The sequence below is a fragment of the Cupressus sempervirens genome, chromosome 5 (assembly GCF_028749045.1).
Source record: "Cupressus sempervirens isolate cs-2001-9-10 chromosome 5, ASM2874904v1, whole genome shotgun sequence".
Classification (NCBI taxonomy): domain Eukaryota; kingdom Viridiplantae; phylum Streptophyta; class Pinopsida; order Cupressales; family Cupressaceae; genus Cupressus; species Cupressus sempervirens.
In genome coordinates, this window is record NC_143122.1 from 496,268,817 (window position 1) to 496,287,072 (window position 18,256).

Genomic DNA, 18,256 nt, shown 5'->3' on the forward strand with positions numbered 1-18,256 from the left:
TAATGATATTATCTCCAGTGTTGGCTTGACAAATCGTTCCCTTGGTCACACAATATCCAACATCAAGATAACTTCATTACCAAGAGTAGAAATGGAACCTCCTGCAATATTCATGACTTTAGTGTGAATGATTTCTCACCTTCTAACTATGATAGGAATCAACTTACTAGTGCTAGAATTAGAAGAAGTAAGTACAACCTTGCTATATAAATGTTCTGGCAGTTCCAAACAGAAAATCTTGTGAAGTTCAGGGGAGAGATTCAACTTAGTATACTTATGAAAAATATGTGAAGATTTTGAACTCTCTGTGTCTCCTTCAAAAGGTGATGTATAAAATTGAGAATGGGAAAAGCTTTGAACTCTTGAAGGATGTCACCATTGAACTGGATGAATAACATGTTTAATTACGAAGTCTACCTCTTCTAAATGAAGATATTCTATGCCTGAAAATCAAAGAAACGTGAATCGGAATCGGCAAGGCCGAATCGAATCGTGAATCGGCAATGAATCGGCGATGAATCGGCGAATTTGAAAAAACCCTTTAAATTTAAAGATTTTAACAATTTAAAACTTATTTCATGCACCCTTTATTGAATATAACTTAAGCACACTATAACATCATCAAATAGAAGTTAAAACTTAACATACATAAACATGGAACATAAAATCCATCACATACGTAACTATGTTATCTAAAATGTAAATTGTAGGCTAGCTGAAGTAAATAGAAATCAAATGATCATAATGATTTAAATCATAGAATGTATGTAAGATGATCCATAAGACATCAAATCATAAATTTATGTAAGAATCTAAGATGAAGATCCGTGAAAGTTTGAAACATATGTCTATCAATGATTCAGTATCAATATCTGTAAACAAAATATAAAAACAAGGCTCCAGCTCAAGCCTCAGGCTCATAGTCATATTCATCCTCAACATCATCCTCAAGCTCGGCTACAGCCTCAGCCTCAGCCTCAGCCTCAGAGTATCCAGTCTGCCTAGTAGCAAGGCGTCTAATGTAGGTCCTAGAGGACTGTCGAGCCATATCTCCTGCATATAAGATGGGCTCACGAATGTCGCTAGGGCTTGTGTCTGTGCGTGCACGTGTGCGTCTACCAATGCCTGAAGAACGTGCTCTAGCTGCCTCAGCCTCTATATCCACCTGGTCAATCCATGCACGGTCTTCCTCAGTGAAGACTGGATCTACAACCTCTGTGAGCCACTCTGATTCTGGATCAATCTCCTCCAGAATGATCGGAGAGGAGTCAGTGCCCAAAATCTGTCTGATCCTAAGACGGAGGTTGTAATGAACGAAGACAAGATCATTCAACCTCTGCACTGTCAACCTGTTTCTCCTCTTCGAGTGGATGTGCTTGAACATGGACCAACTGCGCTCACATCCAGAAGCGCTGCTTGGCTGACTCAGAATACGAATGGCAATTTTTTGAAGTTTTGGGGTTGTGGCCCCAAACATTTGCCACCATTATCTGAAATAAGGGAAAATAAAAATAATTAGTCTCATTTACAAATTACAAATTACAAGTTAACTCTAAAATTACATAATCAACTTTAAGTTTAGAATCTAGATTCATGAACATTGAATATATTATTTAATTTTTACCTGGCTGTATTGTTTCCCGAGCATCTATGGCTACCCTGCTAGAGAAAAGTGGCCCTTCTTTATTATTGAACTTATCAAGCTCAATAATTGCAGCACTGCTATCCTCATCAGTACTCAACCTTTGGATCACTGAATATAATCCGGTGAGAACCTCCTCATCCGCCTGGAAGTCAGGACGGAAACGAAATGCCAAATTCAAAAAGTAAGCTGCTGCATGGATGGGTCTGTGGAGCTGATTCTGCCATCTCCTATCAATGATGTCCTAAATAGGGGCATACTTCTCTTGCACTCCTGCATACTGAGCTCTAATGGCCTCCTTGGCCCTATCCATGCCCTCATATATGTAGCCCATAGAGGGCTTCTCCCCATCAGCAGTTCGTAGGAGAGATACAAGAGGCTCAGTGGCCTACATATAAAGTAAAACAAAAATTTGAGTCAAAACTTAAACATAGAATAATTCAATAATATAACTTAAGGTAAAACTAAATCATTAAACAATTAGCATAGTAAACTGTAAAATATTAAATGTTAAATTGCAATAAAATCACCTTAAGGATTTTTCTAGCAGGTTTCTAAAAACCATCATCATCAAATATGCAATCCACCACATCTATCCCTACAGTGGTCATAGCATAGGAAGATGAAATCCACTCCCGCTCAACAAACATGCTCCTCAAATCATCCCTTGATGTCAACAAGGACTGCAAGGTGATGAAATTCGAGGCAAACCTCGTGATCCTTGGACGAGCTAACTCTTTGTCTCCTGTGTACTTCCTCATTGTGCTAAGGACAAATGAATGATTATAAATAAACTTGCATATGTTTTTTGCCCTTTCCACACATGACTTGACCCACTCAAGTTTGCCAATTTCCTCCAACATGAGGTCAAGGCAGTGTGCTGCACAAGGGGACCAAAATATGGTGGGGTGCCTCTCCATCAAAAGTTTGCCTACAACAATTTTAAGATAATTAGAAATTCAAATTTCAAACATGTTAGAACTTAGGAAACTTAGAAATTCTAAGTTAGAATTAGAAAAAGTTCAAAATTCAAATAAATTTATTTTCAAAACTTAAAAAGTTAAAAGTTTACCTGCAGCAACATAACTTGCTGCATTATCCGTCACCACTTGCACCACATGTTGTTCCCCCACCTCTGCTATAACTTCCTCAATAACCTCACATAAGTATGTGGCGTTTTTTACATGAGCAGAAGCATCAATGGATTTGAGGAACATGGTATATCCTACAAGTAACAAAACAACGAATTATAATTACTATTAGCAATCAACAAATCAAAATTTGAAATAGTCAATCACGATTCAAAATTATGTATGTAGGAAAGTAGAATGATCAATCACCTCCACAGGATACAAGAAAATTGAGGAGTGTTCTTCCCCTCCTATCTGTCCAACCATCAGTAATGATGGTGCAACCCTTTTCGATCCATTCCTTTCGGTTGTCCTCAAGCTCATGCCTCATATCCTCAACCATTTCCTCCAGGAGGTATCCACTCAACTCAGCCTCAGTTGGGGCTTTAAACCCCGGACCACAAATGGTAACTGCATCTATCATGTTTTGCCAATAAGGAGTCCTGTCACAAATAGATAATGATATTGATTAGAAATTTAGATGTAAAAAACTAAAATCATAAAACAAGTAGATATAATTAAAGTTTTACTTTTACTTTTAACTTTAACTTTGAAGATAACAAAGAAAAAAGAATCAATTACCTGGCTGCAATAAATGGAATGTTGCAAAAGTACCAGAATTTGCAAATCTCTTTTTTGGCAGCATCATGAATCTCCTTGTTCAAACCCATGCCCTCAAGCGTGGGTTGGGAGCCAGGAGTAGTGCGGGGCACAAAGTAACTATCCATTCTGCTTTTCCGCACTCTAGGCCGCAATAGGTTGGTGTTGGACTTTGTCTCAGTATGAGACCGACTACCACTAACACTCACATGAGCACTAGCACTAGGACGAAAAGGAGGCCTAGAAGAACCCTCTCCAACACAACCTACGGATGCGGAAGTTGATGCAGATGCACTTGCAGATGTAGATGCGGTTGCGGATGTGGGAGCACGGGAGCCAATACCTCTTAACCCTTCAAGTTGCATTTTCTTAGTCAACTTGTCTTGTTCAATTTTTTCTAATGCTACTAAACAAGAGCGTTTTGCCTCAGCGGTTTGTTGAGTGCAAACTGTGACATCATGGCCAGGTATGCCAGCAATGTGGTATTTCAATCTATAGATACCTCTCGAATTTATTTTTTCTTTGCAAAATATACATTTTGTTTGATATTTGGTTCTCCCAGGAAACTCTTCATTATATTTCTAGCATTCATCTTTTTTACCCATTGTGGAAATTGGAAAATGAAAGCAAAGGGCTGCTGCAATAAAAAAATTCATGTAAAAAATCAAATTTTGCAACTAATAAACAAAAACTACAAAACAACAAACCCTAGTTTGCAATTTAGTAAAAATAAAAAACATTCAAGATTTGCAAATGAACACTAAAAAAATTTAACAAAAAATGCATACTACACTAACATGCAAAAAAAAAACCAACACTTACCTCTTGCAAATGAGTTGAGGAGTGTTGATATTGACTCCTTAATGCTCCCAATGCAATTTATGGCCTCCCCAAATGGACTTCTGATCTCTTTGGTGCTCTTCCTTCTTGCCGGTTGGAAACCTATGGATTCTCTTTTCTCTTCTTCTCTCTCACTCTTCCTCTCTTCTACTCATACTAAGCAAATAGAAGGCTCTTTAGGGTTATAACAAAGAGGAAAGTCAACTTAGAAAGCAAATAAAACATGTGTTTTTTTTAAAAAATTGAACTTTCTATCCTTGTTGCCGCGGCCGATTTCTGGAGATTCACGATGGCGATTTTGGCGATTTTTGCCATGAATCGCCGATTTTGGCGATTTAGGCGATTCACAAGAAAAAATCGCCGCCAGCGATTTCCGATTCCAAAAAAATCGGGAGCCATGAATCTTATCGCGATTTCGGCGATTTCATGGCAATTTTTGGAACTATGCTGAAAACACTGTTCATTCAGGAATGTTCATTGCAAATTACTGTGTTTATAACTTGTTGGTTGACAAGGGAGGAAATTATCAATTAGAGGAATTCCTTCCAATGGCAAAAGAAGTCGAGATTGGTGAGATTATCCATAGATGGCTTGCAGATGGAGATACTGTTAATAGATCATCAAGTATTAGTAACACTCGACATAGAAAAGGATAAATAATATGAGGAGTTAATGAGAATGTTATGGGAGAGGCATGGTGGAAAGCTTAGAAAGAAGTTGCGCAGGTTTTCTTTCTCGTAGCCAAGCAATGTTCTTATCTGGGCAATACACTTGATAAGAAAAGAAAAGAAAAGCGGAGAAAGGGTCACATGTGAAATATCATCGCAAAAGCACAATTGGTACTATCAAATGGAGAGAACAATATGAAGAGGGAAACCTGTGCACAAGCAAGCATAGATCAAACATATGCCTGAAAACCAAAACCATGCAGGTGATTGATAAACATGAACGCAAGAGATGGGCACTATATTTTCCTGGCAAAGTATCCTCATGAATAGCTGTACCTGTGAGTAAAGAAGATGCGGATCATAAACACTTTCACAGAGATGTACATCTATCCTCGAGTTTTAGAATAAAGCAAGCTTTGAAGAACGCACACAATTTCCAGAAAATTAAGATACATCACCGTTATTTTGATCATGTGAGAGAATTTTGCCTCCCTCTGTATGATATACGTTTGCTTATTCAATCCCTCTAATGATTTCCAAAGAATGATTATATCCTTTATGTACTTTGGGATTATATCACGATTCATTGAGGATAGAAGATTAATGATCAAGCAGTTACAATTGTAATAAGAATTAGGTAACGTAAATGGTGTCTATTCATTTACGCACCCTTTCATATGTTATAAATAGGAATATTAAAGAGCAAAGACGGTGTGATTTTTGGGAGATAAATAAATTTGAGAAAAATATTTTCAGATAAAAAATATCTTGAGAGAGGAAGGAGGCAGAGTGTATTTTAAAGGCTTGGATTTTTCAATTGACATCAGCATTTTAATATGATCTGTAAGAAGTTAATATTCTTATATATAAGATATAGAGAATCAATACATGCAAGTTTTGTTCTTTTCAGTTACCAAGAAAATTGGTGAGCAGTTCTGAACTTTAATTTGTAAAAGATTTGTTATAGCATCTTGAGTTTGATTATCAAAGATATAGAGAAATATTGTTTTGTTTCCATATCTTTGTCCAGTTTGTCTCCCTTCTACAGGAGTTAAAATCCAATCTGGACTAATTTAAGATAGCATATATAATTAATTTTTTACATTTTAATAATTGGATTGCTTATAATATTAATGCATATTGTCCTAAATGGTTGTATGTAAATAACTTTCATGATATTGACTCTATTGCCCAAATAAATAAGGCATTGGTTTTACATTATAAATAAGGCATTGGTTTTACATTCTTCATATTGTATGCATTTGATTCATAATCTGAGATTTGGAAATTGTTTTCTTTCTTATCTTCTCAAAAAATTGTTTTGTTCATTTATTATTATAATTTATAAGCATCCTTATTTTAACATCTTTACTTTCAAATAATTATGTTCGCAATAGTTACAATTTTTGAATATTTGAAGTTTTAAATGTATTCTATTTGAAACATTTACATTCTAAAGTGACTAGTGAAGTTTTATAGTCAATATAATTTCAGCATATTTCTCATATTTATTTAAATAGTGCACCTTAAAAGCATTCTTAATTTCTTGCCATTTGGAAGAATTTTTGTTGCACTTGTGACAAGATTATTTGTTAAAAATATACTTGGACTTTAAGAGGTTGGTTCAAGATTAGGTACACCTACCTTGGCCCTGTAGAGCCAGAAGTGTAGAGGACTTGGACCAAATCGATCAGTCCTATCAAGTTGGTCTTCAACCCATTGGAATCCCGACATTGAGTTGGTAAGGCTCCTATGAGTCCAATTTGTGTTTTGTGAACCAACAGGTTCTTCGAGGATAAACAAATACAATTAAGTAGGTAGGGAGTGTGCACAAGGGGAGGAGTAAATAGGTCGTGTCGGGGTAAGAGAATCCCAATATGGATAAAGATCTAAGGGAACCCTAAGCTGAGCGTGTTCAAACACGAGCAATAGTAAATCTACCATCCACTACGGAATTAAGCATTTACCAAGTGAGTAGGGAGTGTACATAGGCAGAGGAGTAATTCAATCACGTTGGGGCAAGAGAGTCCCAATATGGATGAAAATCAGAGAGAGTCCTTTGTTGATCGTTTTCAAACTAGAGCAACAATAAATCTACCATCCACTACAAAATTAGGCATGTGAGAAATTCTGCAATGAGGGGAGAACTACTAGGGCACCCTATTGTAGTACTAGCTAAAGGAAAGTTGCTAAAAGACACACCTTCAAGAGCTTTTGATTTCCAGACAAGGGAAAGGAGTGACATTTCGGTCAAAGTTGGTAAAACATCTCCTTAACCTTTTCTTATTTCAAATTATAACATGTATACTTTGTGTCTACATCATGTGTTCATGCATTAATGCGTTCACATCATGTCTTCTTCGTGTTTATATGCATTTGTGTGTCTACCTTGTGTTTGCATTGTGCCTTCATGCATTAATGTGTTTACTTTGTGTATGCTTGGTGTTGTCATTCATATGTCCTTGCAGAGGCCATCATACACTAACATGTGCAATTTTGCAAGTGTTTGACATATATACAGGAAAGAGAATGAATCCAAGCTATAAATTAAGATCAAATCAATTGTTAGAGGACAAGCAAATTCATGAGGGTAAAATTGTGATATACCCACTTTAATAATATTTAATAATAAGTAGTTATTAACCCACTTTAATAAGATTTAATGATAAGTAATTATTAAAATAATATAAAAGAATAAATAATATAATAATATTATGAGTGAAAAATAATTATAACTATAGCTATATCTTAATGTATTAATAAAAATATATCATCCAATAGCAATATATTATAATACAAATGCATTAATCATACACAATAATTAATATTTTTTTTGATGAATAGTCCTTTTTTATTAATAAATAATATACAAGTTACAATTCACAAAAAAGGGCCTGGGGATACAGGATCACCCCGTGAGAGTTCAAATGGCCGAAGTCAGAATCAACAAGTATACATAAAAAAAAAATATTAAGCAACCCCTCAGGTTGCCAAAGCAGTGCCAACTGAGGGAGGTGGTTCATCTCGATCATGGAAACCCTAGTCATCCCTCGGATTGGCGGGCGGGCTGGGAACAGTCCAGCCATCAGCAAAATCATCAGGGGCCTGGTCACCATCTTTTGTATCAGCTCATGGGGGTGAAATAGCCAACTCTAGGTGAAAAGGCCATTTGCCAGAAACCACACGAGGAGCACCAGGAGGGGGAGCCACCAGACTTGGGGACCAACCTGAGCCACAACAAGGCAGAGAAGTTGAGTGGTGTTGCCAACCACTATTGCCACCACTAGGAGAGTGGTGGCGGGAAGCCTAAGAGCAGGGCGTGTGAGAGCGGTGGGTAGAAGAGCTGCGTCCCTAGTGGCGGCCCCTGGGTGGAGTGTTATTTGCCGAGGTGTCGGGAGGCACTCTAGGAACTGTAAAGGGAGCATTACCCTAATGATTGAGTAGCTTCTGAAGGTGGGCCACCTCCAGAGCCACCTTATTGGCTTGGACTTGAATCGGCATCATTACATTGTTACAAATGCACGCTTTAGTGTACATAGCAACATTAATGTCAAGAAAACTATGAGTGAAAAGAACAACATTCCTATCTTTCCACAAAGTAAACAAAATCTCCATCCTAAAGGTATTCCAAATCTGGGTAAACTGCCTAAGGAACTTGGGGGAGTCACCCAACAAAACCATATGCCAGGAAAAAGGTTCTGGCCGAAACGGCTTAAAGAAATCATGAATCCAGTGCCAATAGTTTTGGGCACGTTTACAAAACCAAAAAATATGCAAAAAAGACTCTGGTTGCACACAGAATGGACACCGAGGATCCAAAACCCCAATATGCTTGAGCCGAGGCCCAATGGGAAGACCTTGAAATACCAGGCACCAAGAAAAATGGGCAATCTTAAGCTTAGTAATGACACTCCATATAGTGTTGAAACACTTTCTGCATTGAGAAAGGGAAGACAGTAGATGCCAGTGTTGGTTGAGGGTATCCACCATCGGCAGATGGGGAGAAAGCCATTGATACCCTAAACTTGGTTTGTAGCTGGTGAAGGGAGTGATAGGATACCACTTCCGGTCTGTCCACCAAGGTTGAACAGACTGAATACCCACCTTGTGAATTAAGTGATCTGGAATTGCAGAAAGCAACAGATCAAAAGTTTGCCCATTTGAACAAGCAAGATGGAACTGGACTTGCATATCTTCCCAAGATTTGAGACTCATAGAGACCTTGGAAAAGAGGTCCTTAGGTGTCTTGATGCCATGTTTGAAAAAACGCAGAGCACTAGCACCTTGAGTCTTGGCTAGAGGAACACCCTGGATGGCAAACAGTGGAAACCACCAAATGTTTTGTTGGTTCAAAGAGAGCCCATCACGGAACCCATCACCAGACCAACGAAGCCAAGGATTGATAACTTCCCAAGCTTTCCATATGCTCTTGATAACAAAAGAGCCCTGTATGTGCACAGGTTCCCGCATGATGAGAAGGGTTTGAAAGCCAATCCCCTTCCATGCAGGCCTATTAATAGGAAATCCAGAGGCAATGCAGTGCCGAACCAAAAATTTCCAAGCTTCATCTTCAATAATGGCACGTATAATCCACTTGGCACAAAGTGCGAGGCCTTGCTTCTGTGTGGAAAGAAGGCCAAGGCCTCCAGACTCTTTGGGGAGACAATAAAAATCCCAGGCCACTTTGTGAAAGCCATGATGGTCAGAACCAGAAGCCCAAAGAAGATCACAGAGCAATCGCTCTAATTTCAGATATGAGGCTTTGGAAGGAGCCGAACAAGAAGAATAATAAACATGCGTAGCCACTAGGACCTTTGAACAAATCTGAAATTTCCCCGCAAGAGAAAAGGGTTTAGTAAGCCAATAGTCAAGCATTTTAACAAGCCCAACGCTCCACAAATCTACTGGCAAAGCTTGAAAGGCAAAGGGAATGCCCAAAAAGCTAAAAATCTCCTCGTGAGTGACCCATTTCCATTCGAACTGGTCAAGCCATGGCGGAGTTGGAAGAAAAGATTGCCTATAACAGAGCATTTTGTGCCATTGAATAGCAGAACTAGAGGCTTGACAAAAGGTTTCCAGGCATTGCAAGGCATTAGTGATGTTCTTCTCATCCTCCAAAAGAGTGAGAAAGGAATCATCAACAAAGTGCCCATTGACGAACTGAGATGAGGAATCTAGCAAGGAGATGCTACGAACCAAACCAAAAGAAACAGAGTGGGCTAGCAAGTAACCAAACCCTTCAACAGCAAGAACATATAAAGTCGGAGCCAGAGGGCAACCCTGCCGGATAGAGCAAAAGAGCCCAAAGGCTTCAAATTGAGAGCTATTGATAGTAATGCAAGTGTTAGCATCTCCACAGACTGAAGAAAATTGTGACTGAAACCTAGAGCTTGAAGCATAGCCAAGATGAAGACCATTCAATGCGATCATAAGCTTTAGCAAAATCAGTTTTCAAAAACACAAATGACTGATTGGATTTGTGAGCCCATTCCATGCCTTCCCAGACCTGGACTTAATAAAGCCAGTTTGCTCTGGCCGCACAATTAAAGGCAGGAGATGGCAAATTTTAAGAGATATTGCCTTAGCAATAATCTTATAAGACACATTAAGCAAAGTGATGGGCAACCAATTATAGATGTCCTTAGGATTGCCAACTTTAGATATGAATTTGATGTTTCCTTTGTTGATAATGGCTGTTAGACTCTTAGAATAATAGGCTTCAAGATAAACTTTGCGCAAGTTTGGACCAATAGAGTCCCAGAGGTGCTTGTAAAACTCACAGGGAAACCCATCACACCTAGGAGATTTGTCATCAGCCATGGAAAAGACCGCCTCCTTTAGGTCTCAGATGGTGAGAAGCTACTCATAGAAAGCACGTTACTCGACTGCTAGACGGTTTGGAGCAACAGAAATACACTTTCTGAGAGCTTCCTCCCGAGCAACCGAATTTCCCTGCGAAGTAAAAACATTTTCATAGTGGTGAACAAAAGCTTGCAGGATGTTAGGGAGACTGGAGAGAACAAAATTGCCCTGTTTGATCTTCTTAATCCCAAAATTGGTATGACGGGCTTTAAGAGCCTGGAAGAATTCTTTAGAAGCCTTATCACCAACCTCCAACCAATGAAGAGGCAAGCTTTGATTTGTGCCCCTCAAGCAGTATAATTATCTGCAATCTATTTGTCATGACGAAGCTTGGCAAGCTAGACTGCAAATCAACATCAAAAAGGTTAAGGGTGAGAGCTTCAAAAGCTTTCTTGAGAGCTGTGGTAGTGGATTCATAAGACCGTCGCTTGAAAATCGCCAATTGCTGCCCATAGATGCGCAAAAATCTAGCAATTCTAGTAACAACATCATTCCGCCATTGAATCCAACTTGTTTGAGAAAGTGGAGGTGGCGCCAAATTCCAGACACGTAGGATATGAGCAATAGTGGAAGCATGTGTTAGCACTGATGTATTGAGGAAAAACTAGATCCTGACAGCTTGCTGGACAGCTGTGTGCTAAGAAATGGTAAAATAAATGGGATAGTGGTCGGATAATGTCACATCTGGCAGAGGAATGACAGGTAAATCTTGATCCTCAGAAAAGGAGAAAAAAGATTGTGTAGTAATCACGGCACGATCGAGATTTTTTAAAATGCGGTCAGAGCTAGCTCGAAAATTAGACCAAGTGTGCCAGACCCCACTATGCTGGCAGCAGTTAGTATTGGGATCATAAAGGCCCAATTTATTACGTATGTAGTACTAGGCTTCCCTTTCCCTAGCTGTCCAACAAAAAGGCAAAATGCCGTCTTTGTTAGAGGCCAATTCAACCATATTAAAATCACCACACATAACCCAAGTAGATGGAGGCAAGTTGTCAGCTATCCAGCCCCACAATTGAGATCTTTCCACAGCATTATTGGTAGCATAAACATTAACTACTCCAAAGGAATGATTGTCGATAGAAAGCAAAAGCCAAATTATTCTATGCATGGGGTTAGAGCCATGCGAAATAATAGTAGAATGAAGAAGAAGTGATAGAAGAGTAACTACACCACCTCTACCAGTTTCGTGCTGAGAGGAAAACATAATGCCATCCAGCCAAATGATGCGACATGCAGAAGAAAGCATGAAACAAGAAATTTTAACCTTTTGCATGCAAAGAAAATTAAATTACGAAGTCTATGATGGGTGTCCCTAACATAGTACTTTCTGGAAGCTCTGTAAGACCTCGCACATTTCATGATAAAAAATTCATGAAAACTCTTCCATATCTTCCTCGTCCTCGAGAGAGGAGTAATACTTAATATTTTAATATATATATAATCTAAGTAAAGATAAATAAATAAATAAGATCATAATTTTTTTTGTAATAATATATATATATATATATATATATATATATATATATATATATATATATATATATATAATAGTAAAAATAATAAGTTAAATATTAGTTATTACCGTTACTTCTATATTATCATTTTAATGTGATAATATACCATTATATGACCGTGGTTAAATAATAATGAAACAAACATTAAAATAAGGAATATGAGAGGAATATGCATATGTTCAGATCACTAAGGGTCCATTTGGCAGGAGGAATATGAGAGGAATATGCATATGTAAATTCTTAAAATTTCAAATTCTCCGTTTGGGTGCACCAAATCGGAATTGTGAATTGGAATGCATATTCCAATTTTGGCCCAAAAATGAGCATTTGCAATTCCACCTAAATAGGTGGAATTGGAATACATTTTCCTATTCCAGCTTTATTTATTTTAGAAAACATAATTTTTTGGGTCCATGAATTCCCCATCAAATTCTGACTAAACCAACATGAATAGGAATACATATTCTTAATTTCTATTCTAGAATAACAATTCCAGAATAGGTATTCCTATTCCCATATTCTTATTCCCACAGCCAAATGGACCCTAATGGAATCAGAGAATACATTTTGCATACTCACACTATTCATGGACATGACTAAATCTTATCTGATATTTTGCTCAGGATTAGAGAGACTGGAAATGGGGTCATCACATTTCCCCCTTTTTGACCAAGAAAACTAGGACAATTACCTGATTTTGTCTTCTTTATTAAATCCAGTGACTTCAATTATAACCAAGAAAGATATTTACAAAGTCTCAACTGCTATTTCTGATTTCAATGTACAAATGTTCACAGGATTGATATTGAGTTGATAGCAGTATCTGAGATACAATTGAAAAGTATTTATTTTTATGACATTCTGTGCAATAATACTTGCTATGTCAAATATGGCGATATAATTATGTAAAGCAGATGTATTCGTATTGCTATCTCTGATATAACATTAATAACATGCAATGCTTGAACTTCAAGTATTGCTTATAGCGACATTGACACTGTTTCTAACGAGATCCTTAAAATCTATGCAATTGTTAACTTCTGTTTCTGATATGCTTATATACTTATGCAATTCTGAGAATGCTGCCGTGTCTGATATATTCGGGTGATACTTGCAACAGAGGTGCTGTATCTGATATCTCTGTCAAACTATGCAACCAGTTTTTGCTGTTAAGACTAAAAGCTCTGCCAGCCAATCCAATAAGGATAAAGGAAATAAGTGTGATAAGTTGATGGTGTCTATATACTTGTTAAGACTAAAAGCTCTGCCAGCCAATCCAATAAGGATAAAGGAAATAAGTATGATGTGTTCAATGCCTTAAAAAGATAAGTTGATGGCATCTATATACTTGCATTTGATAAAAGAAAGGATATGAGGATGAGATACATCTCATTCCTTGATTATGATCATCTTTTAATTGTGCCTCTTTAGTTATTATGTTACAGTTCACCATTTATGCCCACTTTTATACAAGAGGATGAACATGTACAAGTTGTACTGGTGGAGGAAAATGGGGACACTGAAATATTAGCCAAATATCAAGCCCTATAACCAGATTTCCAGTCAGCCATCTCTTTAAAGGACTACTTGGAAGTCACCAAGCGTACAAGGCCTAGACAAAAGTAGAACAATCAAGGAAAACAAAATTATAGGCTGCAGAAAAACTTGGGAAGTTTGTCTATACCTAATTTTGATGGATCAACTAAATGTACAGCGAGAGCTTGGGTTTAGAAATTGGGCACCTACTTTGCTTTGAACCAAATGAACGAGGGTGTGATGTAGCTCTAAATTTTTGCAAAAATTAGGGCTTCCATTTGACAAATAATGTTGGAGGCATTTTTCGTGGAAGAAAAGTGGGCGTGTTTATCTGTACTAAAAGTTCTGGCAAATCATCTCTGGAGCATTCATCTCAATCCTCTCTAATAATATAATCATTTTTTAGTCTGATATTAAATGAACTGATCACAGTTCTACAGTCTGCTAATAATAACTAATATAATCATTCCCAGTAAACTTTTGCAAAGTGGTAGATTTCCCAGAATTTGCCATTTAGCTTTGCACATATGAAGAATATTCTAGCTACAGATGGTCCAAGTTGACATTACACCTGTTTTAACTCAGTACTATTATGAAGTATTAGATTCAGAATTTGGGGGATAATTGGATCGAGATAATTGGATCGAGATGTGGTGAACATTTGTTTCTTGGGAGCCAAGGAAGTGAATGCATAGGCGTATCACATGTGTGAGTTTCACCAAGGAGATCAAACACAACATGGAAACTTGCATCAGAACGTCACCTTCATGTTGTTAAGAGCATTGACTGGGAGAAGATATCTTAAGTATGCCGCTGTTTGCTCCTCCATGCGATGCCAGACTTTGTTCTGCTCCAATTCCAGACATGGAAAAATGTTCACTGATGGCAACAGAGTGCTCAATTATATATCAGTTGCTATGAACAACGGGCATGATAATGATATCCCCTTGCAGAAATTACAACAATGAAGAGAAGACATGCCCGAGGCTTGTTCCCACCTGATCACCAGCACTTACAATCCCCATATTTTGCACAATTAAGATCCCCAATTGGCATGAGAAGTGTTCAACAGTCAAACATCTGCGATATCAAGATCGTAATGAAATGGTATAGATTGCTTACGAATTAGCATAAATAAATCATTATGAATAAACAAATAAATAGAATTGGAGAGGACCCTGTCTTGTCAATCATCCTACGATCTCATGGCGCAAAGGAGTTCGTATACTGGTTTACCTGCGATAATGGAATAAACATGTTCAAAATTATGCAAGCGGCAATGTGCAGATAGGAATAAGGAAATTTGACAGATAGCCCTGTGAAAAATAAAACTCAGAAACCTCTGCAATTTCTCAAATATCGAGTTACTAGCAAACAGTTGCCAGAAAAAAAGTCAACGAAGGAACTTTATGGCAATTATCGAAACAAAATTTATTATAACATTTATTGTGAATACAATAAACTATTGCAACATGAATTAATCGGTGATTTACAATTGATAGATGGATATAATTTAAAATAAATCCATATTAGTTAGAAAGGGATATGATATTAAGATATAACTTTTCATTTCGAAAAGTCACATCCTTAAGGAAATAAGGATATGGATAGAAGAATTCATTGAAGCAAGACATATTCGACATTTGAAAAGAAGAGAGATTCATATATTTATTTGCAAGGAGGAATAAGGAGTTTTAAATATGACTTTGTAATATGAATTTAGATATTTTATTTTAATAATAAAATAAAAGGCCCTTTGTTATTTTTATTAAATGCATGGAGATTTAAGTTGTAGTTGATTGGTCCTTTATAATCATTTAAAAAAATTCTGTTAACAATTTATGCCAAATAAGTGGACGAGGTTATCTATGGTATTTAAAACTCGATCATCACAGATGTTGTGAAATATTTAATTGTTTTCGAGTCTGTGTCTTGTCTATCTCCCTGACCTTAGGAGTTAAAGCGCAATTTGGAGTAGTTTAGAATTGTGTATATAAATATTTGATCTGTCGTGTCTTGATTATTAAATTGTTTATAGTTTTTGTGCATAGAACATTATAAAGTTGTACATTATAATCTTCATTGTAATTGACTTAGTTGCCCAAATAAGCTAAAGCATTGGTCTTTTATCATTGAAGTATTGGATTCATATTTGAAGTTAGAAAATCTATATTTTCCTTCTTAAAGCATTAAATCCATTATGAACAAATATTATATAAAGCATTCATTTAATTCAAACGCTCAGCATTCAATTTCATTTTGATCAAGTTCAAGGATCTTGCCAACTAGAGAACTCACCAAAGCTTAAATTCGCTATAGAAAAAGCCTTGAACAAGGTAGTCAGCATTTGAGGTGAACGTCTACCCGCTTAGTTGTAGCGGAGCCTAAAGTGTGGGGGAATAAACATTATTCCTGTTCATTGGCTAGAATTAATTGCGGAATCCTATCGGATAAGTGACAGGCTCTTGGATTTCAAATCTGGGATTTTTGGGAACCAACAGATTGGTGACTCTGTTGGGGAGAGTTGCTCGCAACAAGTGTTGTGAAGTTACCCAAAATTTTAGATTTTTCTGACTAGAATCAGAAATTAGTTATATAAGTTTGTTTGGAAGCGTACTTTGTTGGAAGTAAGAAACCGAAAGATCAACAAATTAATTCAATCCTTGAAAGAGGTGGCGACTTTATGCAATAAAATTTCAGATGGTAGCACTGTTGAGGGAAAGGACTCATAAGGAAATAATTTGGTCATGTACTATGGAGAATATATGTTATGAACAGGAAGGGGATCGATGCTACGCCATGGAGGGAGCACACATACACCTCGTAGATGATTTTTTCAATTTGGAAAGATATGAAGGTGAATCCACAATACATTTGTTCATAAGGATGGCGAATATTTTTTGGGAACTACCTTCAGACATAATGCCTCCACGCAAGGAATTCATAAGAAAATTTCATAAGTTGGGAATCTCGCTAGATGACCCGGATTTGAAACTTCTCTTTCAAATATTAGAAGAAGAGGATGAAGGTCCTAGTTATATATCTCCTTTGGATGCATTTTTGAACTTAGAAAAACAAGAAGAAGAATCTGCAGTACAATTCTTCATGAGGATGTTTAATGCCTATCAAGAAATACCTTCGGAATGTAGACCTCCATCCTCTGATCTTCTCAACAAAATGCGAGAACTAGGTCTCTTATATGATCATCAATTTCTTATCTTTCTCAAACTTATGGATAATGAACTGGTTACAGAGGAGAATGAATGCAGGATTGAAGTAACATGAGTCAAATGATGTTTTAAACTTGACTGAAGAAGAAATTTGCGGACAGTCTGAGGAGGAATCTGATTATGATGATATTTGTATGACAACAAATGACAACAAATGTAGAAATGAAGAGGACGATTCTCTTAGTGTGGAAGAAATTTCAGCCTTGTTAGATCTGGAATATCAAAAACATGTTGAGCGAAATGGTCCAAATTTTTTCTCAATTCATCATGGTGAGCAAGTTGATGGATTAGTACATTCTCAAGGGATATTGGATGAAGGAGATAGTAATTCACAGCAATCATATAGTGAAGATGAAATAGAATTGAATACAATGTAAGAATAGGAGGACGTTTCAGATGAAAGTTCCCATGAAGGTATGCTCGAATTCTCTATGATCATAACTCCATTATATGAAGAGGATGCAGAAGGAGATATGCCAGAGCTCTATGTTCTTGAATCCATTATTTAATGAGGTTTTTCTGTATAATCAAGTCCATCAATATCATGATGAAGATAGCAAGTCTGATTTTGAAGTTGATGAAACTCATCATGTACATGCGGAAGGTGAGACATTTTTCAGTTCATCTTATGAGCAGGGATTGTTTCAAACATGTGAAGAAGACACAAAATTAGATATGTGTAATGAGGAGAGCGCATTAGAGATAAGTTCCGAAAATTTTCCTAATGTACTATCTAATCAGGTTCTTGATGAGATAGAGGTAACATTGCTTGAATGCAAGATATCTTTAAATTCTTTTTGTGAAGAGGAACAATATCTACAGTATGAAGACAGGGCAGATTGTGTGCAAAAGGAAAATTGGAAAAAGGAGACTCATTCTGATGCTGATATGACTGATCAAATGCATAAGGAATCCTCTGCTCAGCAAAGACCACAAAGCACCTAATGATTTCTTGAAGGCTAAACAAAAGTTGGATACCAAAGATTGCATTGATGAAGTGGAAGCAATATGTATTGTTTATACGAATGTGGCATCGTATTTAGGGGATTCAAAGTGTTACATGATTAGAACTATGTGTTTGATAGAGGAAAGAAGTAGTGTTCATTTTTGGGGGGCCTGGGGCCACTGAATTGCACCTTGCATCATGTTAAACATGGATGCATGGTCTGCTTCTCTAGAGATAGTTGGAGTCTTATTATGCTCACAAGGAGCATATGTCCTCGATAAGAGG

At 37.1% G+C, this 18,256-nt stretch overlaps 2 protein-coding genes across 3 annotated transcripts in view; one reads left to right on the forward strand and one right to left on the reverse strand.

The window, feature by feature from the left end:
* The window catches only part of LOC149556896 (methyltransferase C9orf114 protein), a 191,885-nt gene that overhangs the window by 28,316 nt on the left and 145,313 nt on the right, over positions 1-18,256 (forward strand). The gene's annotated exons all lie outside the window — the stretch shown is intronic.
* LOC149556897 (uncharacterized) lies at positions 1,900-3,537 on the reverse strand. The gene is made up of 4 exons (XM_089785926.1): positions 3,355-3,537; positions 2,983-3,215; positions 2,715-2,867; positions 1,900-2,573 (listed from the first exon to the last, which is right to left on the reverse strand). Exons 1-4 carry the CDS (start codon positions 3,498-3,500, stop codon positions 2,197-2,199), a joined length of 909 nt encoding a protein of 302 aa, XP_089642052.1. The 5' UTR covers positions 3,501-3,537; the 3' UTR covers positions 1,900-2,196.

Excerpts from the sequence above, each read along its gene's own strand:
- LOC149556897 (XM_089785926.1), bottom strand. The coding sequence starts at position 3,500 with ATGGATAGTTACTTTGTGCCCCGCACTACTCCTGGCTCCCAACCCACG. Across the intron at positions 2,868-2,982 it reads TTTTCTTGTATCCTGTGGAG|GATATACCATGTTCCTCAAA; the intron begins GTGATTGATCAT and ends TGTTACTTGTAG. Across the intron at positions 2,574-2,714 it reads AGCAAGTTATGTTGCTGCAG|GCAAACTTTTGATGGAGAGG; the intron begins GTAAACTTTTAA and ends AAATTGTTGTAG.